Below are 25,582 nucleotides of genomic sequence, written 5' to 3'. Positions count from 1 at the left end.
TGGAGGAGAGGGGGAAGCAGGTTCCCCGTTGAGCAGGGAGCCCGATGTGGGGGATGTGGGGCTCGATCCCAGAATGCTGGGATCATGACCTGAGCCGAAGGCAGCCGCTTAACCGAATGAGCCACCCAGGTGCTCCTAAAAGATGATTTTCTAACTAGATTTTTAACATCCAGAAGACATATTAAGCCCACTACATCCTGAATTAATACTCACTGTGTGTGTTGTGTTAAGAGAATGAAAACATAGACAAGAATTTCAAAATGCGTTTAAAAATAAATTGGAGGCCATTTGCAATGACGTGGATAGAGCTAGAGTGTATTATGCTACGTGAAGTAAGTCAGAGAAAGATAAATAACCCTATGACTCACTCCCGTGGAATTAAAGAAGAGAACAGATAAACATATGGGAAGGGGGAAAAGAAAAAAAAGGACAGGGAAACAAACCATAAAGAAACTTTTTTTTTTTTTAAGAGCGAGAATGAGAGGGGTAATAGAGGCAGAAGGAAAGAGAAAGAATCTTAAGAATCTTAAGCAGGCTCCACACCCACAATCCTGAAATCATGACCTGAGATGAAATCTGAAATCGGATGCTTAATCAACTGAGCCAGCCAGGTGCCCCCAAACCACAGGAGACTTTTTTTTTTTTTTTTTTTTTTTTTTTTAAGATTTTATTTATCTGAGAGAGAGATATCATGAGGGGAGGAAGAGGAGGAGGGAGATGGAAAAACAGACTCCCCGCTGAACAGGAAGCCCAACATGGGGATTGATCCAAAGACCCCAGGATCACAACCCCAGCAGAAGGCAGACGCTTAGCTGACTGAACCAACCAGGAAACCAACCACAAAAGACTCTTAACAATAGAGAACAAACTGAGTATTGATGGAGGGAGGTGGGTGGGAGATGGGCTAGATAGGAGATAGGTATTAAAGAGGGCTTGTGATGAGCACTGGTGTTTTATGTAAGTGATGAATCACTGAACTCTACTCCAGAAACTAATATTGCACTATATGTTCACTGAAATTTAAAAATTAATTAATTAATTGAACACTCTAGACTTTGGACATAATTGGCCTGGCTCATTCGGTAGAGCATGCAACTCTTGGACCTCATGGTTGTGAGTTCAAGATCAACACTGGGTGTGGAGCCTACTTAAAAATAAGTAAGTTGGGGGGTGCCTGGGTGGCTCAGTGGGTTAAGCCTCTGCCTTCAGCCCAGGTCATGGTCTCAGGGTCCTGGGATCGAGCCCCTCGTCGGGCTCTCTGTTCAGTAGAGACCCCGCTTCCCCCTCTCTCTGCCTGCCTCTCTGCCTACTTGTGATCTCTCTGTCAAATAAATAAATAAAATCTTTAAAAAAAAAAAATAAGTTGGATTGATATATGGAAAGATTAACAGATACATGAAAAGCAAATTTAGTAAAATGCTAATGGCAGAATCTAGCTGGGAGTTTTAGGAGCATTATTTCAACTCTTCTGTTTAAAAATTTTCACAATGTAGAAAAAGGAAGCAAAGAAATATAAATTTAGTAATTATTACAACTGCAAAGTCTAGCATGTCACAAAACATACCTTCTAAAACCTGTTTGAAGATAATATGTTAAATGGGGACACCTTACTTGCAGCTTGGGAACATTCCAACATACATAGAAGCTGAAGTTATATGCTTTAAAAATTATGTCAGATGACTCAAAAAGTAGCAATAAGGATGACATAAACACTAAAATGGAAGCATTTAAATAACACTGGCATATGAGATATAAAAAGAAAAAGAAGCATGTCTAAGTATCTGTCATGTAAAAATTTGTGTGTAACTAAATTACAAGTAGACACCAAGCTGAAACCTTCATTTTAGATCTTCTCAATTTTCTCACTGGAAAAATGAGGAATTAAATTATATGAGTATATAGGGTATTCCTAATAATGTAAGCAATTTCCCTGTAAAACGAAAGGATTTACATTTAAAGGCACTACTTTTTAAATAAAATTGGCTGGCCCACTTGGTAGAGTATGTGACTCTTGACCTCAGGGTCTTAAGTACAGCCCACAATGTGTATAGAGAGCTTACTTAAGAATAAAACAATATAACATAGCATAACAGGGGCCCCTGGGTGACTTAGTTAAATGCTTGCCTTTGACTCATATCATGATCCCAGAGTCCTGGAATCGAGCCTGGCATTGGGCTCCCTGCTCACTGGGGACTCTGCTTCTCCCTCTCCCTCTGTTCCTCCTCCTCCCCCGCTTATGCTTTCTGTCCCTCTCAAATAAATCTTAAAAAAAAAGAATAAAAATACAATAAAAAGATTTAAAATTGGCACTTCTAGATAGTACCAATTCTTCCAATGAATGAATTTAAAATAATTAAATTATCCAATAATAAATGAGATTTAATAAAGTACATAAAACAATAAAACATTTAAAATCTGAGAATATCGATGACATGGCAGGTAAATCGTTTCATTATAAAACCTAGGGAAGTTATATTCAAGAAGAAAATGTCAAATCATCTTTAAATTTTTTAAAGATTTTATTTTATAGATGGAAACACAACAAGAAGGGAACACAAGCAGAGGGAGTGAGAGAGGGAGAAGCAGGGCTTCCCGCTGAGCAGGGAGCCCAATGCAGGTACAGATCCCAAGACTCTGGGATCATGACCTGAGCCAAAGGCAGATGCTTAACAACTGAGCCACCCAGGTGTCCCTCATCTTTTACTTAAAAAAATTTTTTTTTAGAGAAAGAGAGTGAAGAGAGGTGTGGGGTGGGTGGTAGAGAATTCAAAGCAGGTTCCATGCCCAGCTTGGAGCTTGATGCAGGGCTCAATCCCATGACCCTGAGATCATGACCTGGGCCAAAATGAAGAATTGATGCTTAAGTGGCTAGCTACCCAGGTGCCCCAAATCATCTTTATTTTTAATATGTTATCTGAAGAAATTACAAATTAATTATACTTCATCAATGAATGTTCTCTGGACAATTCCATGGTACAAAGAAATTTAATACCACAGATTACAATATTCCACATACACAACTACTTATTGGCTGAGATATTTCACCTAGCATTTAAAAAATAAAAACCCTGTATGAACACATTTTATATTATATATACTGCCTTTATTTTTTTAAAATTAAAAAAAGTTTGTCTTCTAAGATTTTATTAAAAAAAGATTTTATTTATTTATTTGACAAAGATAGAGTTCACAAGTAGGCAGAGAGGTAGGCAGAGAGAGAGGGGGAAGCAGGCTCCCCGACGAGCAGAGAGCCTGATGTGTGGCTTGATCCCAGGACCCTGGGATCACGACCGGAGCCAAAGGCAGAGGCTTTAACCCATTTAGCCACCCAGGTGTCCCTTGTCCTTTATTTCTTAAAGTAAATTCATGAAGTTAGTTTCCTTCACTAGATCATATATAACCTAACATGCAACTTTCATGTAAAAAACGTTTCACTCCAATTTTAATATAGTTTTTTTTTTCTTTTTTTAAAGCGATCTCTAAGATGTGTGGAGAGAAGACCTTAAATCCTAGATCAAGTGTCACATGTTCTACAAACTTATCCAGCCAGGCGCCCCAATGCAGTTCTTGTTAGGTAGCCTTAAGACCAAAAATGCAACTTTCAACTAAATGTCTCAATTACCAGCAAAACTTTATGATATTGAAAAGTTCTGAATAACAGTGTTAATGTGGTGAGAGCCATAAAACCTACAGGGTATCCCTGAGAATTTTTGAGGTATTTTGACTTAGAATGATATTTTTTTTTTTAAGATTTTATTTATTTATTTGTTAGAGAGAGAGAGAGCATGAGCACAGGCAGGCAGAGTGGTAGGCAGAGGGAGAAGCAGGCTTCCCGCTGAGCAAGGAGCCCGATGTGGGACTCGATCCCAGGACGCTGGGATCATGACCTGAGCCGAAGGCAGCCGCTTAACCAACTGAGCCACCCAGGTGTCCCTAGAATGATATTTTTGTTGATGGACAGAAACCAGGAAAGATAATCTATAATATGAAGACTTGTAACAAAACATAAATTTCATAAATCCCTGACAAGCTTGATGTATGTTACAACAGTACTGGGTACTGGATGGTGTAGTCTATATGTAATTTGCTTTAAATCTCTGGAGTACTTTTTTTAATGCTGAGAAGCTGGACTTAATGACTAAAAAAAAAAAAAAAAAAATCAGGTTTCCCATACAGCTTTGCTCTAAGTAAGAAATCAAGTCCATAGTTCATTTTCTCCTATACTAACTTATAGGTCTTTTTCTTCCTTTCGATCATATTTTATCTCGAAATTATGACTCCTAGAAAATAAATAACTACTACTTACCATAATTTAAATAATAAAACTACCTTATAACTTTCCATATGTAATACAATATATGTTCTTAAAGACTCTGCTTTACATATAAGAAATAATACTGGGGGGCACCTGGGTGGGTCAGTGGGTTAAAGCCTCTGCCTTTGGTTCAGGTCATGATCGCAGTCCTGCATCGGGCTCTCTGCTCAGCCAGGAGCCTGCTTCCCCTCCTCTCTCTCTGCCTGCCTCTCTGCCTACTTGTGATCTCTTGTCTGTCAAAAAAAAAAAAAAAAAAAAAAGGAAAAGAAAAAGAAATAATACTAGGGGACTGGGTTTGAAAGAATAGATGAAAACAGGTATCTGGGGACACAAAGTTAAGTCATTATAAAATAAAAGGTACAAACTAAGTGCAGTGCTACAGGAAGATTAATCCACCAATAATGTGTAGAATACATTGGAAAAAAGAAAAATAACTAAAAAGGCTGGTTAATGCTGCTTAAATGTAATGTATTAAAATTTCAAATAGAAAATATGTATTTGAATTAGACTGGTGGCAGCAGAATTAGCAGGTATGACAAGTCCTTTGGGCATGGACACCAAACTAGTCCAAGAGCACAATGTCTCTCGGGTGGCAATATATTCCAATAATCTACTTCTAAGACTCTTAATGCTGTAAGACATTTTTCCGCAGCCCCCAAAGCTTTTGGGTCCTTCTTTCTCTCATTATTGTTCTTTAAAATACTCTTTTCGGGGCACCTGGGTGACTCAGTCATTAAGCATCTGTCTTTGGCTAAGGTCATGATCCCAGGGTTCTGGGATCAAGCTATGGCGTCGGGCTCCCTGCTCAGCACGAAGCCTGCTTCTCCCTGCCCCTCTCCCCCTACTTGTGTTCCCTCTCTCAGTGTCTCTCTCTGTGTCAAATAAATAAATAGAATCTTAAAAAAAAAAAAAAAGAAAAAAAAAAGAAATACTCTTTTCATGCAGTGAGTTGGCATGAGAATAAAACAGTAACATACTGGTTTTCTAACTTAGTGAGAATAATTATCTTTCTGTTATGAGTATGTACTACCTTGAACATTACATTATAAGTTTTTACCCATTGACTTATTGTGAGGAGCTGTTTATACTTGTCTATATTCTCTTAAAGCAATTTGAAATCTTGAAATAATTTTTAATATCCTATTAAGTTAAACATTTTAATTTACAAATTTTAAAATATTATATTTAGCCTTAGCTATGGAATTTTGAATCTCATAATTGGTACAGTAAAAAGCTTAAGAATGTACTTACAATTACAGGCTCTATTAATAGCCGGAAGAGTGTTCCTACTCGTATACTTCGACAGTTTAAAATGACACTGTCAAAGGAACTTTGGCAGCTTAAAGATACAGGATCAACTAAAGTTTCTTGAGACGTCACTTTACGACGTTTTAGAGGTGTGTTGACAATAGAATTTCCAAACTGAAAAAGAAAAAAACGTTTTCACTTAATTAAGCAACTAAAACAAGGCTGCAAAACTAAGTACACATATGCAAGGAAGATGCAACATAAAAAATGTAATTATTAAAAGTTTTACTTCAACAGGGGAATAAATATTTATTGATTTCATATAATAGAAATCCTTCCTATTTCGTTCAGCTATACCTTATACCTAGTCATTACATGAAATTCCATTAGTAGCACAGCACTGAGAAATGGTAATTTGGGAATCAGACTGCCTAGGTTCAAATCATAGCTATACCATCTTTTAATTATCTGACTTTTAAAACAATAGTAACTCCTTAAGGTTTGATTTCCTAAACTATTATATTAAGAGCATCTATTCAAATGAGGTAATGCATACAGGCAGCTTAGCACAGTTCTTCATGCACAGTAAAATGTTAGATAAAAGCTGGCTAGTAATAGTGGTAGTGCGGGGTTATAATGTTTGGATTAAATCAGCAATTTTTTGGGGTAAGATTTTATTTATTTATTTGAGAGACAGGTGAGAGCAAAAGAGACCACAAGCGGAGCGGGGGTGTGGGAGCAAGGGCAGAGGGAGAGGGAAAAGCAGACTCCCCGCTGAGCAGGAAGCCTGATGCAGGGGGGCTGAGAAGGCAGCCCCTTAAGTGACTAAGCCATCCAGGCATCCCTAAATCAGCATTCTTTAGAAAACAGGTACTTAGGGGAATGGTTATTTACAAAAGGATTCTTCTTTATATATTTGAAAATGTTAAAGTACTTGATCTGTTATGTTCCAGTCACTTTCACATGCAAAATAATCATAATAAATTATTTTGAGTATATAATGTAATGGTACTGAAGTTATGATAAAAAATTTATTACAAAGACTAAAACATGGTCTTGATAGAAAGCAAGAAAAAAAAATCTCCTGCATAGAGATAAACATTATTCTCCCACTGTCCCCCTAGAGACATTTCTATGATGTATGACATAAAACACGTATTAAAACAAAACAAAACAAAACACACACACACACACACACACACACACACACACACACACTACTGCAAACTGCTTTTTCAGGCTTATTAACAGATTAATCATGAATATTTTCCCAAATTATTAATAGAAACCTACTGAGGTTTAAAAGCTTTTTTCTTTAGTTTCAGAATTATTTCTCCAAATGAAATGTTATTTAGGTCAATAATAAACACATAATTTAAGAGCTGGTCCAGTTGAATCCAAAGTGGAGAGATTGAGTCTAGAAGTGGGTGGTCCATATCCTCCCAAGAAGCCTCTAAAAGAGCATTCAGGATCCCTTATCCTTCAGTGTGCCAGTCTGAAAGCTGTTCACCCACATATTCCATCATATGGAAATCTATTATTTATTTAATTGAACCCTCGTAAGACTGGACATGTGAGTTCTCTCTGACCTTACCCCATGACACACTATTCTCCAAGCATTTTTGCAGCTGAATCATGGTATATGTAAGTATTGCCAAATTGCCTTCCAATACATAGCTGTACCAATTTACACATTCAATTTTCCATTTCTCCAAACACTAACCAAAATGAGCACTATTATATACTTAAAAATTATCAACAATCTGACAGTTAACAAAACATATTTTAATTTCATTTTCAATACTTCATCACCTATCAAATTCAGTTTTGATGTTTTGGCAAACTGTTCTGTACTTTCCATTCAATAAAATATATTCATCTCTTCATTTACTATTTTTGCTTGGCTAAAATGCTTGAAAAGGCATTCCCCAAATTATATGAAAAACAGTAATTCATATTCTTCTATCACCATTATATCATTATAGATACTTTGTTTTCATTTGTTTTCCATCTTAACAACCAAATGTATGTTTCCATATTTTTATACTGGTAACAATTCCTGATATATGTATACACATATGTAATTTCTTTTAACATACAAGTATTTTTTAAAAAAAGTTCTTTTTATAAAAATAAGAAAATATGCATATATTTCTGTAACTTGGTATCCTACCCACCGATACCACGTAGAAATCCTAAAAGTCATTTATACAGCTCTTATTCTTAGCCAATGGCTGCATAACAGTCTACAGTACAGATAGACCACAATTTCTTCAGCCATTTCCATATTAATAAACAAGATTTTGTTTGCATTTGTTTGCCAATGCCAATAATGTTTACATATACAGTCTTAGATATTCCCTCTCTGTAGTGAGAAGTTTCTTTTGAGATTGAGTTTAGGGAATGAATATTTTGGTCATTCATTACACATTCAAAAATTTTAATAGATGTTCTTATAATTGTGTTCCCAAAAGACTGTAACAACTTTCTTTTCCACCTGCAAAACAGAAAAGCACCGTTTCCCTTGGAGTCTAGCCAGCAGTCCATATTAATCAATTTTGTATTAATTTTGAAACTGTTATTTTAATTTTCTCCCCTTTTTGTCTTTTTCTATCTTTAGATTACAAATTACAAACACTCCTTTCTAGATCCATTTACTGAAATAATTTCTCTTATCTTTTGCCACCTAAATATTTTGAAATTTTTATGTATTAAAATGTAAAATAAAACACAGCAAAACAGTATCATAATATAATATATCCAAGTTAAAAATGACTTCTCCCTGGTCACTAGATTATACATATATACTTTTTCATACTTATATTTCACTATAAAGTTGGTATTGTTTCTTCTTATTGAATTTTTCACATTTTAGGCTTTTAACTTAAATTGATTTTTGTATGTTTTAATATTCTTTTAAATAATCTTCCAATCAATTATTTTAAGCCCCACTTAAGGAATAATGTATCTTTTTCTCCTAATGACATTGTTAAATTTCCCTCTAAAAAAGTATTTACATTCCAAAGGGGGGACTTAATCTGAATAAATGTCAATAAATGTGAAAAGTACCTGGTCTTTCATTCTTGCTTTTCTTGGCAATGTAACTGTATTTAACTCTGAATCTGCTGGAATGCTTCTTAGTTCATGCTCTACTCTACAGATATTTTCATTTAGTGCTGCTTCTACTTTTCCAGTGGATGGTGCTGGGGAAGAACATGCTGAATCAGCAGGTTGAGGAGATATGCTTTCTCTTCTGTTAGTCCTGTCATTGTCATCATCATCATCATCACTGGACAAAATTACTATAAAGAAAATGTTAAATACTTCAGGTATTTCATTTCTGTCAGTTAAATATGTAAATATTTATACCAAAGTGGGAAAGATACCAAATTTGCTTTGGATCTCTTCCAGATCTCTTCCAGAACTGAGATTAATAAAAACGAATGAAGATACAATCCATTCTATCTGATGAAAAATTAAATTTGGAGACAATTAAAAATGAAGACAGCATAAGAAACTGGCTTTTTAAAATAGGATATATAAATATGTAATTATTCTGTAGTCCATTACCATCACCCACACAGGAAACATACACAAGTTACAGCAAAATTTAAATGTTTATCATAGATCTATTTCAGAGTTCTAGAAAGTCTCAAGAATGAAGATAATCTGCATACAAATTGTTCAAAAAATGGCATGCATTTAAATGTATGTGAAACTCCATGTGACTAAATAATTTTATTTCACACAGGAAATCACTAAAATCATAATTGGTCCTTGGGACAATGTGGACCTGTGTGCACTGCTCAGTAAATTCTGTGGAGTAAATGAATATGGGCATGAGAAGATATTAAGAAGGGAATTTGCTCTTAGACCCTCTACTCATTATTGGTCTTATCAACCCCATTTTTATATTACTCCCAAGAGCCACCCACAATGCACTTGAGTCAAACCCTAACTCCTTATTATGGTTTATAAATATACATAATCTGGCCATTGCCTACTTCAATTTTCCTACACTACACCATTTCCACCTCTTTCTGCTCCAGGCACACCATCCACTTATATTCTGTTCCTCAAACTTCACAATGTTTGCATTTTTGTCATCAAATAGCTTTTTGATTGACTACCCAACTTAAAGTAAGCGCATAGGTACTTGGCATATTCACAACAAATGATATACATTTTCTTTTGTTTTTTTGTTGTAGATGTTTATTTGCTCTCTCCCCACTACATATAAACTTGAGAGAGCAGAATCACTGCCTTGTTTACTGCTATATTTCCTGAGTTTAAAACCACCTGGAGAAGAAAAAGAATTCAAAAATCATATACTGAAGAACACATAACTTGTAGAAGCAATTTTCTTTTTTAGAATCCCACATGTAAATGTTTAGTTAATATTTTTTGAATAATACACATGCCCCAGAAAACCATAATCCCAGCATCACTCCATTTGTCTTTTTTATTTTGCTGTCTAGTCTCAGAAGCAAATGCTAAACTGGATCTTTTCAGAACTATTTCATTAACAAAAAACCTAACAAGCCAGATTACTAGGTCTAAGCAGATTTATACATATTTGAAAGTTAGGGTTTTTTAATTTACTATTTAGCTCATTTTCTCTTCTCTGTGAAATTAGGGTCAAAAATGGCACCTATTTCAAAGAATTGTCACAAAAACAAATGATTTAATACATAAAAGGTTTTAGCACAGTGCCTGACATATGTAAGCTTTTAAAAAAAAAGTTCATGAACTACATCATTTATTTACAAAAAAAAATACAGAAACATACATATGAAAGGGGAAGCAAACTGTTCTATTGATTTTTTTTTAATGGTGCTTCAGGGACACTAAAAACCTCTATATCCACTATAAAAAAAAAATCCATTTAAAGCCCCAATGCTGCAGCAGATAGAATTATACTACATAGTTCTTGTTTTATTAACTTAAAATAAATAAGGATTGTGCTCAATGACACCATACTTGCAAAGCAAACAGGAAGTGTGCAAAGATACCATATACTTAAAAATCTTGTTCTCATAGCTGATTTCATTCTGTATATAGAATACATTCTATGTGATACATAAGATTCTGCATCAACATCTATGATGGACAAGTTGTGTCCCCTCAAAATTCATATGTTAAAGCTCTAACCCCCCGTTACTGTATTTGGAGATATAGCCGATAAGAAGGTAATAAATGTTAAATGAGGTCATGAAAGTGTAGCCTTAATCTAATAGGACTGGTGTCCTTATAGGAAGAAGAAATGCAGAGATTTCTCTGTGCAAGCATAGAAGAAAGGCCATGTAAAGACACTGTGAGGAGGTGGCTGTCTACAAAGCGATGGCACCTTGATCTTGGACTTGCAGCTTCCAGAAACGTAAGAAAATAAATATCTGTTGTTTAAGCTACTCAGTCTACAGTATTCTGTAATGGCAAACCAAGCACACTAATACAGGATCTTTGTGCTTATACTCCATCTTGTTCCTATAGATCCTTCTTACTTCATTCTTACCACACCCTTCTCCTTACTTCATTCTGGGCTCTCTTCAAAAGTTACTTTATCAAAGGTGTCTATTTTACCACCTATCTAAAATAGCACCCTTCCTCATCTTGACACCTAACAATTATCACTCTCTATTCCTTGGACCTTGCTTCACTTTTCTACACAGAATTTATCACCACTACTTGAGACACTGTACATTTTATTTATTTGACCACCCAGGACCTAATATAAGTTTCATTACAATAAACTACTTTAATAGGAATATAAATTTAAGAATGATTAAGTAGATAAGGAAAGAAGACTTTAGAACCAGAAAAACTTGTTTTATTAAAATCTAAACTCCAACAGTCCTTAAATATATAATATCAAGAAGTTAATCTCCTTAAGCCTAGGCTGCCTCATTTATAAAATGGGATATATTCATGCCTACCTCACATGATTATAAAAACCAAAATTGGTTAGTGAATATACCTTTATCAGAAAGTAAGGCATATAGTATTCAATAAGTTATTTTTTATTATTAATACAAAATGTTCTTAAAACATTTTTCTCTATGTTTTAATGGGAAATACTTAGTCTTTATTTTTTTTTCCCTTCTTTGAGCAGGGGAGGGAAAGAAATTTATGCTTTTTGGTTTTAATTCATGGCTGATATGGTCCTAGGTTAAGATCTAAATAGTAAACCACTTGAGGACCTCAAAACCACATAAATTTATTTTGTTTTTTTTCTTATCACCTTAGCCTTATTTATTAACCTCCAGTTCTCTCATCCTAGAAATCTCCTCTGGATGGTTAAGTTTCTTATACAACATTTGCTTCAGTAATAGTACCCAGTAACTACCTAGTGAGAGTTTTCTTCATATCTAACCATTAAAAAGTAAAAACCTCATCATTAGAAAAGATTCAAATGACATTAACAATATTTAATATTGTACTGGTATAACATTAAAATGCATCATAAAATTCATCAAATACCAACACCAACATAATATAACCAAATGTTGGTTGGACACTCATCACACAGTAATCATTTTTTTAATTGAGTTCTCTTCTTTTTCCCCTTAAGATTTATTTATTTATTTGAGAGAGAGCGAGCACAAGTGGAAGGGCAGGGGGAGACAGAGAAAATCTCAAGCAGACTCTGAGCGTGGAGCCTGATGTCAGGTTCAAGTTCATGACCCTGACTGAGATCATGACCTGAATCAAAACCAAGACTTGGACACTTGATCAACTAAACCACCCAGGAACCCAAGTTCTTTTTGAAAAATAAGCTAATGTACTGGTATGAGCTAAGGTTTTTACATTGAATCGAATTAAAATAGAACTTGACATATTTCCCAGGTTAAAAATTTTTTAAAAATGTTATCCCCTTTTATTTAACAGTTTTTAAAGTAATGATTTGGAATCTAAGCAACCTCCAAAGGTAACCAATGGAGAGCTTGTCTTCTTTTGGGAGACCAAAGGGGATACTATTATGAGCTAATTAATTTTAATATATTTGACATATTTTAAATTTTCATTTTCATTTCATTTTCAAATTTCATATTTGACAGGTAGTAGTCACGATACCTTTTGTGACCTAAGTAGTCCCATTACTGGTCAGTAGGAGCCCTTTCTTTTTAGCTCCTGTGTCCTTTTCACATGTCCACAGTCGTTTTTGACTATTTCCAATGCTTCCTGATGTGAGTAGATGATCTAGATCTATTAAACAGACTCCTGCTCTGGACTTGGAGTCAGCCATTTCTCTGGAAGTTCTAGTTATTTTTAGTGAGAAATGGTATTCAAAAACACAAATATGGGAACTAGGATTGTTCAATTCTATTTAAGAGAATACATTATAATAATCTCACACTATTATCTCCAATTTGAATTTAAAATTATGTAATTTTTACATGTCTGATTTTACTTTTCAACTCTTTAAAACTGAAAATCTTGGTTTCATATATATAATACAACTGCTTATTTGCTTTATCAATATGTGTTTAAAAGTAACGATACTAGTATTATTACTAACAATATTACTAAGTACATTTAGGATTTCTTTGCAGTTCTACTTAACCTTAAAATGTATCACATTAGGAATGTATAGCCACAGTATTAATTTAAATTCATTCGAAATAATTGTGTGTTCAAGCCACCAACTAGATACATAAATAGGTTCATTAGTTTCATCTTGGTTTTGATTTTTTTTAAACTTCCAATTTAATTTTGTTTTTATAATCATATAAAACATTTACATGGTTCCAAAGTCAAATCTACAAAAAAAGAGTTTGTCTGGAAATATGTAACATCTATCCCTAATTCCTACATTGTTTACTCCCTTCTAACCAACTACCTTTTAAAATTAGTTTCTGGTATATCATTCCATTAAAAAAAATCCTTATATTTTCTCTTGCCCTTCACAAACAAAGGGCAGCACATACTCACTCTGATCTGTACCTTGCTTTTATTCATCTTATTAAAGATCTTAGAAATCACTCTACAGAATATTAAGTGAGATCTTTCTCTCCTTTTACAGCTCTGTATACTGTAGTTTATACAACTACTTTCTGATGCCAGACTTTGGCTATTTATTACAAACAGGACTGCATTTCATATGCACACATATACACATATACCTATGTCTAAAGGCAGGAAAAAGATTTAGGGGAAGAGTAAAAGTAAAAGAGTAAAAGGAACTAGTTTTCATTGAGTCCTTTCTATGTATCAAATATTTTATTTACTGGGCTATGCTAGGCAGTTTAAATTTTATTTACTTCCTCAAAAACACTGTCAGGCAGAAAATAATCCACTTACAAATCAGAGAGATTAAATTAACCAAACCAAAGTTAGAAAGTTGGGCATAATTGGCCTTTGACCTATGATTAATTGGGGCCAAGGTCTGTGCTTTTCTTTTTTTAATTATTTAAGATGGACAGGATGAGAACAAAGTCAGTTATTTTCCAACTACATAGACAGTTTTAATCATCTACCCAAAAAACATGTTACATAACTGACACAAGAGATACCTATTAAAACTACGCTTCTCAAATATGCTCATGCTCACATTAAAAATATATGTAAAAAATACTGGATTGATAGAAGTATTACTAAAGGGAGTAAAATACTTACTTGGATCATTTAGGTCTGACAGGCTTGTTTTCCTTTCTTTCAGGTTTGTGATTTTGGCTACTTTTGCCCTAGATAAAATGACTTTCCCATTAGTCTGTAAATAATTCTGTCTACTATCATCACAATTCACAATAATATCAACTGGAATCTTTCCCACACTGTTGCCATAAAACTTCTTGGATGATAATGCTGTGTTTTGTGACTTCTGTCCTCCAGAATTCTGATGAATTGATGTTCTTAATAATGGTCCAGAAGATTCACTCAAAGTTATAGCTTGTCTGCAATTTCTTTGCAAATCCTTAGGAAAAAGAATACCACAACTTTGGCATTTGGTCTGATTTTCCTTTTCTTTTCCACATTTTGGACAATATCCACACTGTTTAGAAACCTTAAGTTCCAAAAGAATAAAAAAAAAAAAAGACTTTGGCATTTTATTTCAACATCATGGAATAAAAAGTAAGATCTCAAAATTAAGTGTCTTACTCCCCATCATTATCACCAAGGCTACCACAAAATGCTAACTACGAAATACATCATGTTACTTGGGATTTAGCATCAGGATGCTGGAAGGAATTGTTGGGACCATTTAGTCCCAACAGTCTTCACAATGGGCCATGCATACTTCTTAATGGCTACATAAAGGTTTTCTATGGTATACAGAGCATAAATAATCTTAAATATCTAAATCCTCAATTTCCACATATCATTCCAAAACCTGACTTGATTATGCCTCTGACGGAAAATTACCTCCTGCCAGAACTGTTCCCATAGTTTTAAAAAAAGCCCAACTTCCATGTGAAATACTATAATGGCATACTGCTCTGGAGTATAAAAACCACGAAACCAAACAAAAGGACAATTTTAAATGTTGGATAAAATCAGTTCTAAATATTGTTTAACAAAAACTTTTATAAGACAACTGATTTTTAAGACAGTGCTTCAAAAATATTTTAAGGATGGCCTAATCTAGGTTACAATTGTGAGATTATTAAAAATATTTTTGATGGTAGAGCTTCCTGTGATTTGGGGCATATAATTTAGGAGTTCAAGGATTCTTTTCAGACTCATGTACTTATTTACATGAAAAAGGTTCTTTAGCACATATGACTATAAGAAGGAAAAACACGAAGAGATGTTGAACCCTGTCTGAATATGCAACATAATCTTTATTCATGGACATAGAAATTGAGAAAAACAGTCAATGTCTCTAATTAAGACACGCATTTCTAATAATTTTACTTTTTATGTCAAATAGGTACTTATCAAACTATAACATAGTTTTAATCAAAGTCTACTATTAATAATCAAAATAACTCAATCAAAAAGAAATTTTTTTAAACACTTCAAGCCTTATATCATAGGAAATAAGTGGATAAATACTTCTAGCAGGGAGATGAGAGAGACTGTAATTATTAAGTGCTATAGTATTTGGATGCTACCAGATCCATATACAAAGTGAGTTAACTACTCTATTACTCCTTTCATTTTGTCAACTACTACATCCAATGTAACCATTTATATTTGAAACAAAAACTGCTGAATGTCAACTTAAAAATACATAAGAGAATACACAGTTGTTTAATAAAGTCTTTTAGGTGACAGAAATCATCAAGCAGTTGCAGGATTGACCTTAAGTGGTAGTTATATATGATCACTTGTGTAAACATAAATTTCAAAATTCATTGAGCTAATGCTTAAGTTCTACACATTTTATTCTATGTAAATTTTTAACTAAAAAATATGTAGAAAAAAGTCTAAAACTCGGCATACTGTCTTATATCTCCTTGTTTTAAAGATGGGAAAACTGACAAAAATTATTTACCTTGTCCTACATGGCCCACAACAAAGCCGTTCTATTTTATCATGCTACCTATTCAAGAATCTACCCCAGATAACAACAAAGAATGAAACCAAGCTTCAACCAAGGCAAAGGTGAACTTAGTAGAACATCAGCTCACTATCTTAGCAAAGGTGAATTTAAAAAAACAAAAACAAAAACAAAAACAAAAACATTCTTTCTCTGCCAGTACATAGCACAATTCAGTTATACTACTGGTAGAGTGTAGGTCTAAGGAATTTATTTTTCTCATAGGACTTTTGATAGCGCCTCGTGTATTTAGGACACATAGTTAGCAGGCAAAGTATGCAAACAACTGGTTAGACACAAATATTGGACAGACTATCTAACTCCAAAATTTTAGCCTATCATAAGGCAAAAAATTAATAGTTTAGTTAAACCTTAAACAACACAGGTTTGAACTGCACAGGTCTACTTACATGATGATTTTTTTATAAATACAGTACAGTACTATAAACGCATTTTCTCTTATGATTTTAACATGTTCTTTTCTCTAAGTTACTTTATAGTAAGAATACAGTATATAATATAACATGCAAAAATATGTGTTAGTTGCCTTTGTTGTTGATAAGGCTTCCAGTCAACAGTAGATTATTAATAAAGTTTTGGGGGAGTTGAAAGTTGAATGAATATTTTCAACTGTTCAGGGGATCAGTACTTCTAATTCCTGTGTTGCTGAAGAGTCAACTGTATATTAATGAAATAATGCAATTATTCACTGATGAACTGCAAATGGTTGGCCATGTTCCACTGCACCTAAAAGGCAAACTCATCAATAAAGGAGTAGTTTCCATTTATATACCACCCTGCACTAAAATACCTAACTGTCTAAGAAAAAATCTAAACTCAACTATTTTCATAATGAAAATGATCAAGTTGGGTATTGACTGACTCTAATTATTCACTGTCTGTAATAAAGATTAATAGGACATAGTTCAAAGAACAGACCTCATGAAAAGGTAATACTTCCACATATTTCCTTTTATAAAATTGGTATTAAATACAAAAAGCACATACTATTAAAGTTTCTGATATTAAAATACATAATGAAATAAACAGTGAGCTACTATCATATGCCTTCCATCAGCTAAGAAACACATACCTTGGAACTACTTTCAACAATTAAAAACAAAATGCAGGTTAACTGAACCAAATATATGTTAAATTTTCCATGATAAAAACTAGAGTTTCAGAATTTTATCAACCTAGTGATCTCAAAACCAGAATCTCAATACTGCTCAATTACTTTTAGTGAAGTGTGTATAAAGTTGTATTTTTCCATAACAATTTCATGTTAGATATAATTTCTTTTGGAAAATAAAGACTAATTAAAGAATCATTTTCCCCCTGTTGGTAGGTAGACTTTTACAAAATAAAGTAAATCCAAATCACTAATACATATTATCTGCTAGGCTTTATACATAAATAATAACCAATTACACTTAGTAAGAATGAGTCTGTCTCTATTGAGAACCACTGAGACATCATTTTTAGCAAAGAGTCTTATTATGTAAAATCTCATCAAATATCAAAGACTATGTTTCCTTAAGCAGCATAAAGCATAGCATTTCACAGACTACATGTGGGGAAAAAACTCCACTAATCTTGTCTAAGAATTATAAATTACATAGAGGGTGTCTAGAATCAATTCTTTATGTTCACTAAGAACAGAATAAGAACAACTGGCATGGAAGTGAAAAGTAAAAGGAAGATTTATTTTGGATGTTAAATATATTCTGAGGTTTTCAGCTTGCATCCCTAGGGAAGGATGGTGTGTCTTGGGGAAAAGCTTTTGTCTTTTCTCTTTCTTCTTCACCTGAATCAAGCAGTGGGCAAGGTAGTGCGGAAATGCCAGTACGGCCTAAGCCTAGCTTAGGCTGGTATGCCAGGAAAATAATCAAATAAAAAGCAACTAAAATCAATAAGTAAATACACTGGACATGATGGAAGTCAGGTTTCTCAGTCAGAGAAGGAAGTTACAAACATGAAAAGTGGTAAAGACCAAGATAAACACTGTGGTTTTAGACTAGAATAGGAATTATCAGTATGAATTCATGAATTTTATTTTATTATTTTGGCAGGGAGGGCTTTTTTTTTTTTTTTTTTTTTTTGGCCTCAACTCAATCTCAAGGCAGCTCCAGATGAATTCATGGATTTTAACATGTACTAAATACTAACATATAAACACACATATATTTACTAGTTTTGTCCACTGAGAGGGCCTATAAACCTGATATCAAGTAGCAATGAGCATAACCTAATAGGAACAATGGGTCCTTGGAGAAATGAATGACTGTAAAACCGAGACAGAGAAAATACAAAGAAGTCTAGACCATCTGGTTACATCAAAAATTAAGGGCAGTACTCAAAGAATGATGTGGATATGTCAAAAAGAAAGAGGAGACAGCTTAAATAACTTCCCAGGGGATAAGACTGGAACAATTTAAGCATCAAAATAATAACAGTGACAGAATGTAACTTTTTTGAGTAAGAATCCATGTTGTGTGAACTACACTTCAATTAAAAAAAAAAGGAATCTATACATCTGTGCTGATATAAAGGAATACATTAAGTAAAGGTAAGATAAGGAAACTCTCTACCTTATAGTAGCTCATCCTTAATTCATGAGCTACTGGTAGAGTACCTTACCTTACATTAATTCATCTTATTAATAAATAAGAAATACCCACTAATTAACTTTACAGTGGACAAATCTGGGAAAGTACATCTTAAGATAAAAGTTATAATCTGAAAATCAACATTGTATGCATTCTGATACGATGTAATGGTAAGATTACAGAATCACTTCAGAGAATTCCTGAAAAATGGATGAAGAAATCATGAAGAAACATCATATTTTCCACAATATCAAGGTGATGAAAGACATGGAAAGACTAAGGAATTATTCCAGATTAAGGAAGACTAAAGATCATACAATTAAATATAACACAATTCTGAACCAGATCCTGTTCTGATAAAGGACATTAATTAGGTGAAATTTGAATGGGGTTTGTGGATAAGACAGTAATTTTGGATCCATGTTAATTTAAAAATTTTGACAGTTGCACTACGATTATGTAAGAAAATGCCTCCTCTCTACCCCCTGGCTTTTTTAAGGAAACATGCACTAAAGTATTAAGTGTTAAATGGGCATCATGTCTGTTACTTATACTCAAATGGTGCAGAAACATACACACACACACACCACACCACACCTCACCATATCACACCATACCACACCACACCACACCACACCACACCACACCACACCACAGAGGTAAGGGGGAAGGAAGGCAGGGAAAGCAATATATCAGATGTGGAAAACTGGAGAATCTAGTAGAAGAATATATGGACAGTCTTTTTGTTATTTCTTCAATTTTTTGTAAATTTTAAATTATTTCCAAATATTTCTGGTTGAGAGCTATTATTTGGAGTATGTTGCAGGAAGGCAATGATCAATTGTTTTCAGAAGACAGGTATTCTACATTTTGGATAGTGAAAAAAAATGACATAACGAAGGCAGAAAAGTTTGCTTAAATAACTTTTCTAGGTCTTTTCTAGTCCTGTTAAGAAAAGATCACCTAGAATTTAGTAAGTACTAAAAATAGTATTGATAAAAATATCAACTGATTAACAACAAAGAGTAATTTCTCCACCCACCTCTAAATCAGTTAAACATTTTTTTGAAGCAGGAGACAGAGCAGGTGGAGACTGATATGTGCTACTGTGACGTTTCTGTGGTACCTTCCTTTTAATTTCAGACTCCAGGTGTGATTCAGACTCTTCAGCTTTCTTCATTACACGATCTAAAGGAAGGAGGAAAAAACAGAAGTACTGAAATGAAATTTAATAAATTCCTCATGATCTTTGCTTATAAACAATGCTAATTTATATTGTAAAATTCTTACGTTTTGGTTAAAATAAATTAATGTTTCACAATGTATATAATAAGGAGTAACCAAAACTTGGAAGGAGGGAGAGATGGCTGAGTTAGAGGATCTGGAACTCACTTCCTCCCTCAGGCACCAAGGCAACAACTACATACAATACAACTCACTCTGAAAACGACCTTAAGATTACCAGAACAGATCTTCCACAGTTAAAAAAAAAATAAAGGAAAAGGCACATTGAAAAGGAAGGGTATGAGGGCCAGCGGTGCAGTCTGGAACAAAATCCCCCGCAGGCAACCCCAAAGTGGGATGGATATTAGTTCTCATTGAGGAGTGAGGGGATCAAGTTAGGCACCCTAACTCTGGGAATCCAACCAAGAAGACAAGCCACCATAACACCTAGCTTTGAAAATCATCAAGGATTAACTCCAAGAGCTTTGAAAATCAGTAGGCCTTAACTCTGCGAAAGCTGGTGGACTATAAGGAAAAAAGACTCTGCTCTTAAAGAGCTAGTGCATTATATCACTTAGCACTTTGAAAAGTACCTGGGTTATACATGAAAGAGATTCACCGACTAAGTTTAGGGCAGGTATGGAAGGAACAGGGATATATAGGAGGTTTCTCCAAGAATAAAAATACTGGGAAGCACCTTTTTTCTTGCGCTTCAGTCTAGCTGACCAGACACTTGGAGATGCCAGTTATAATACTATCTATCTATCTTACTATAGTGGACTGCTTACTCCTCCCCAGCATTTGCCTGTGGATCCACCCTGACTCAAGCAGCCAAACCCCATGTGTGCCTCCAAAGCACCTCCCACAACACCCCACCCAGTGAGCAACCCCTCAGGGACAGTGCCTCTCCTACAAGCAGACTCACACAGCAGCTACAGCTGTACCTCTCAGCCAGGTGTGCCAAGAGCTAACCCTACCCATCAGCAAGGCCACCACAGCCACAGCCAGATCTCTCAGCCAGCCCTGCTCACCAGTATACCCACAAAAGTCAGGGCTTTGTCACAACAGGAAGGTATACACACAACCTATACAGGGGATACCCCTGGAGGACCTGTTTCTAGTGACTGGGGTTAATGTGCTACCCAACCTCATAGGATGCCTTCTATATAATACCACTGCTTTCAAGATCAGAAGTAGGTGACCTACCCAATACAAAGAAACAAACAGAGAGTCAGAAAAATGAGAACACAGTGAGATATGTTCCAAACAAAAGGAGTAAGACAAAACCTCAGAAAAAGAACTAAATGAAATGGAGATACATAATTTGCCCAATGAAGAATTCAAAGTAGTGGTCATAAAGAGGCTCACTGGACATGAAAGAAGACCAGATGAACAAAACAACAACTCTGACATAGAGATAAAAAATTTAAAAAGAGCCAATCAGAGCTGAAGAATACAACTGCCGAAATTAAAAATACATTAGAGGGAATCAACATCAGATTAGAGAATGCAGGAGAATAGATGAACAATCTGGAAGATATGGTAATGCAAACTACCCAAGCTGAACAGTAAAGCAAACAAACAAACAAAAAGGACAGGTTAAGAAACCTCTGGGACAACATCAATTATATTAACATCAAGTATAATTAACATTCATATTATAGGGGTCCCAAGGAAGGAAAAAAAAGGGGCAGATAATTTAATTAAAGAAATAACGACTGAAAACCTCCCTAACTTGGGGAAGGAAACAGATATCCAGGTATAGAAGCAGAGAGAGAGAACCCCAAACAAGTTGAAGCCAGAGAGGTCCATACCAAAACACATAATAAAATCTCAAAGATTAAAGATAAAGTGAAAATCTTAAAAACAGCAGGAGAAAAAACAAATAGTTACATAAGAAGGAAACCACATTAAGGCTACCAGCTGATTTTTCAGCAGAAACTTTGCTGACCAGAAGAGAGTAGTATGATTATATTCAAAGTGATGAAAGGGAAAAACCCACAACCAAGAATACTTTACTAGGCAAGCTACATGTTCAGAATTAAAGGAGAGCTAAAGAGTTTCCCAAACACAAGTTAAAGAAGTTCATCATCACTAAACTACCTTATAAGAAATGTTAAGGGGACTTCTTTTTTTTTTTAAGATTTTATTTTTATTATTTATTGAGAGCGAGAGAGAAAATGTGTGAGAGCAAGTGCAAACAGGGAGGGGCAGAAGGAATGGGAGAAGCAGGTTCCTCACTGAGCAGGGAGCCCAATGCAGGGCTTGATCCCAGGACCATGGAATCAAGACCTGAGCTGAAGGCAAACTCTCAACCCACTGAGCCACCCAGGTACCCCAGGACTATAAAAGCTTGTGCACAGAAAATGAAACCATCAACAAAATGAAAAAGAAACCTACCGAACAGAAGAAGAAGATATCTGCAAATAATATTATATGATAGGGGATTAATATCCAAAATATATAAAGAACTCATACAACTCAAAATCAAAAAGACAAATAATCCAAATAAAAAATGAGCAGAGGATCTGAAAAGACATTTTTCCAAAGACAGACACATGAGAAGATGAATCAACATTACTAATAATCAGGAAAATGCAAATCAAAACCATGATGAGATAGCACCTCACGAGCCAGTTAGAATGGCTAATCAAAAAGACAAGAAGTAACAAGTGTTGATGAGGATGTGGAGGAAAGGGAATCCTTGCTCCCTATGACTGGGAATATAAACTGTTATAGCCCCTATGAAAAACAGTATGGGGGTTCCTCAAAAAATTAAAAAGAAGAAATACCACAGGACCCAGTAATTCTACTACTGGGTACGTACCCAAAGAATTTTTTTTAAAAATTGAATTTGAAATGATTTATCCACTGCTATGTTTACAAAAACACACATACACACACACAAAAAGGAAATTTTGCCATTCAGTGACAATATAGACCTAGAGGATATATTGCTAAGCAAAATAAATCAAACAGAAAGACTTCATAATTTCACTTACGTGTGGAATCTAAAAAAAATCAATCAAACAAACAAACAGCAGAAACAGACTCATAAACTGATGGTGGCCAAGAGGGGGAAGGGTGGGCAAAATGAGTCAAAAGGACTAGGGATACAGGCTTCCAGTTATGGAATGAATAAATCACAAGGATAAAAGGCACAGCATAAGAAACAGTCAATGTAACTATAACTGTGTTGTATGGTGACAGATGGTAGCTACACTTGTGGTGAGCACAGCATAATTTACAGAGTTGTCGAATCACTATGTTGTACACCTGAAACTAAAGTGATATTTTATGTCAACCATACTTCAGTAAAAATACTATTAATAAAAGAATAACCAGAACTTTAAGTTGCAGCCCTGTCCTAGTAGCTCTACTCTACTTTTCATTCCTCACCAGATCTCCTCACACACTGTGGACCACTTTTGTCAAGAGTACCAATATTCTCCTCAGGCTATTCTGTTACTAAGGCAGCAGAAGTACTTTTCACACTGAATCAATCAACGGAATCAATCTCTCTCTCTCTCCCTCTCTCTCTCTCTCTCTCTCTCTCTCTCTCTCACACACACACACACACACACACACACACACACACAATTTTTTCTAAGTTAGTTATTCTTCTTAGATTAGTAATGAAAGGGGCGTGTGAATGGCTCTGTAGGCTAAGCATCCAACTCTTACTAGTTTTGGCTCAGGTCGTGATCTCAGGGTCGTGAAATTGAGCCCTGTGACAAACTCTCCCTTTGCCCATCCCTCCCTAAAATAAAAAATAATAATAATTAGTAATGAGAAAAAATTTTAATTCAAATACTGGCTACAACTGTTTAGATGAAGGAAACTAAACTAATGGTTTTTTACGTTCAAGAAATACGAAAGGATTTTCCTCATTACTTTTCAATGTAAATTTAATTTTCATTAGGGATATAATTAGAATTTTTAAGTGAGCAACAAAAACGGGGCAGTATTTATTACAATCTGATTTTATCAGTAAAGATTTAAGTATGCAAGAAGATAATGTATGTTTCTAAAACATGTTAATGAATCTACAAATCAAAATGTTCTACCTGCATAATCCCAAATTTGTTAAATACTTCCATATTCCTATCTTCAATATCCTATCTTTTAATTTTTTTAAATAAGAAGATTATCTGCACATAGAAATCAACATTGTGTAATATTTGAGTTTGATATACAATACTGTGTTAAGAAGACTATATTCTTATTATTATAATCACATAGACTTGCACTAAGTGCATTGTACTTTCTCAGCCTTCGGCCGTTCAAACACCTTTACTTTCCTGGACATCAAAGCTGAAATCTAAGTAATAGTTGACTTCTCCTTGTACCTCCTTCCTAACATTCAAGGAATTCTACTAACAGCTCTTAAATTCATTCTTCCTCTCGAACATCACTGCCACTACATTTCAGATACTTAGCTCTTGCCAAATTGATTTTCCTCACTCCAAATGAGCTTGGTTTAAATCCTTCCCCACTATTGCCAAAGTGATCTAACAAAAAAAATGACTATCATTCTAATGCTTAAAATAGCTCAATGAATCTAGTAGCTAAGGAAAAAATTCAGAACCAAAGCTCTTCACACAGCATGTTTGTGCTGATGTTCCAGTCTTCCAAACAAACTGTACTTCAAAGGGATGTATTTTTCCAGTGTTTTTCCTTTCATCCTCTTACATATATTGCTACTGTCTCCACAAGTAAAGCCCTCCCTATTTATCTAAGTAAATTCAAACTATTCTTTGTTAAGCTATGTCTGCCTCACGCTAAGCATGCATAAGCAATATTTGGAGCTTCCACAGTATTTTATCTGTACTTCTATTAGCACCTCATTTTATTTACTGTTATTATTTGTACTGATCTGTTTCATCCCATTATACAGTCAGCTCTGAAAGGCAGAAGTCATGTTTTAGCCACGTATTTTCCCAGTGTCTAGAAACTGCACAAGCTAATAAGGGCTCGAAAAATGTTTACTGGATTAATGAATCACATTACAAAAGACAGAACTATATGACACACTTTAAAAAGATGAAATTACGTGGGTGAAAAGAATGCTGTTATTGTGTCATCTCTGAAAATGCCTTAACTTTGCCACAAAGAAATACTGATTCACTCGCACATCTAGAAACATAAAGACTTAGCCTCCAGACAAAGAAGAGAAACTGAAAGCTTCTCTGAACAACTAATATCTGAGAGAACTAATATCTTTAGAGAAGCTACTCTAGCCCAGAGCAGCCAAGTTTTAGTTATCACTCCTATGAAAATTAAATTACTTTGTTAGACTTAGACATAAGAAGCAGTTTCTATACAATGAGTATTAAAGTGGGATAAGAAGAAAACAGAATGTTCACCCAAGACCACAATAAGGAACACCAAGATTAGGATATTTCCTGTTGGATTTTCTAGCTCAACATCTTTTTATTTATTTTTTATTTTTTAAAATATTTTATTTATTTGAGAGAGAGAGAGACAGAGAAAGAATGAGCCTGCTGGCGGGGAGGACTGTGGGGAAGGGAGAAGCAGACTCCCCACTGGGCAGGGAGCCCAAAACAGGCTTGATCCCAGGACCCTGAGATAATGACTTGAGCTGAAGTCAGATGCTTAACTAAATGAGCTACCCAGCTGTCCCTCAACATCTTTTTAACATACCATGCTATCTCCAGCTAAGCAGAAAAGGTGAGCATATGGGAG

At 34.6% G+C, this 25,582-nt stretch overlaps 1 protein-coding gene across 6 annotated transcripts in view; it reads right to left on the bottom strand.

Moving 5' to 3' along the window:
* Positions 1–25,582, bottom strand: part of LOC111147534 (SUMO1/sentrin specific peptidase 6) — a 124,807-nt gene that overhangs the window by 34,150 nt on the left and 65,075 nt on the right. For 3 of the 6 annotated variants that reach the window (XM_022503604.1, XM_022503605.1, XM_022503606.1), the window contains 4 exons: positions 19,695–19,840; positions 14,177–14,564; positions 8,633–8,865; positions 5,567–5,737 (listed from right to left, as the gene is read on the bottom strand). In XM_022503604.1, coding sequence (XP_022359312.1) covers positions 5,567–5,737; positions 8,633–8,865; positions 14,177–14,564; positions 19,695–19,840 — 938 coding nt within the window. The remainder of the gene's footprint in view (positions 1–5,566; positions 5,738–8,632; positions 8,866–14,176; positions 14,565–19,694; positions 19,841–25,582) is intronic. The other 3 variants (XM_022503608.1, XM_022503609.1, XM_022503610.1) reach the window with 2 other exon arrangements.

Source organism: Enhydra lutris, unplaced genomic scaffold (genome assembly GCF_002288905.1).
Source record: "Enhydra lutris kenyoni isolate GAN:26980312 unplaced genomic scaffold, ASM228890v2 scaffoldscaffold17, whole genome shotgun sequence".
NCBI classification, from domain to species: domain Eukaryota; kingdom Metazoa; phylum Chordata; class Mammalia; order Carnivora; family Mustelidae; genus Enhydra; species Enhydra lutris.
This window is presented reverse-complemented; position numbering and strand designations above follow the sequence as displayed.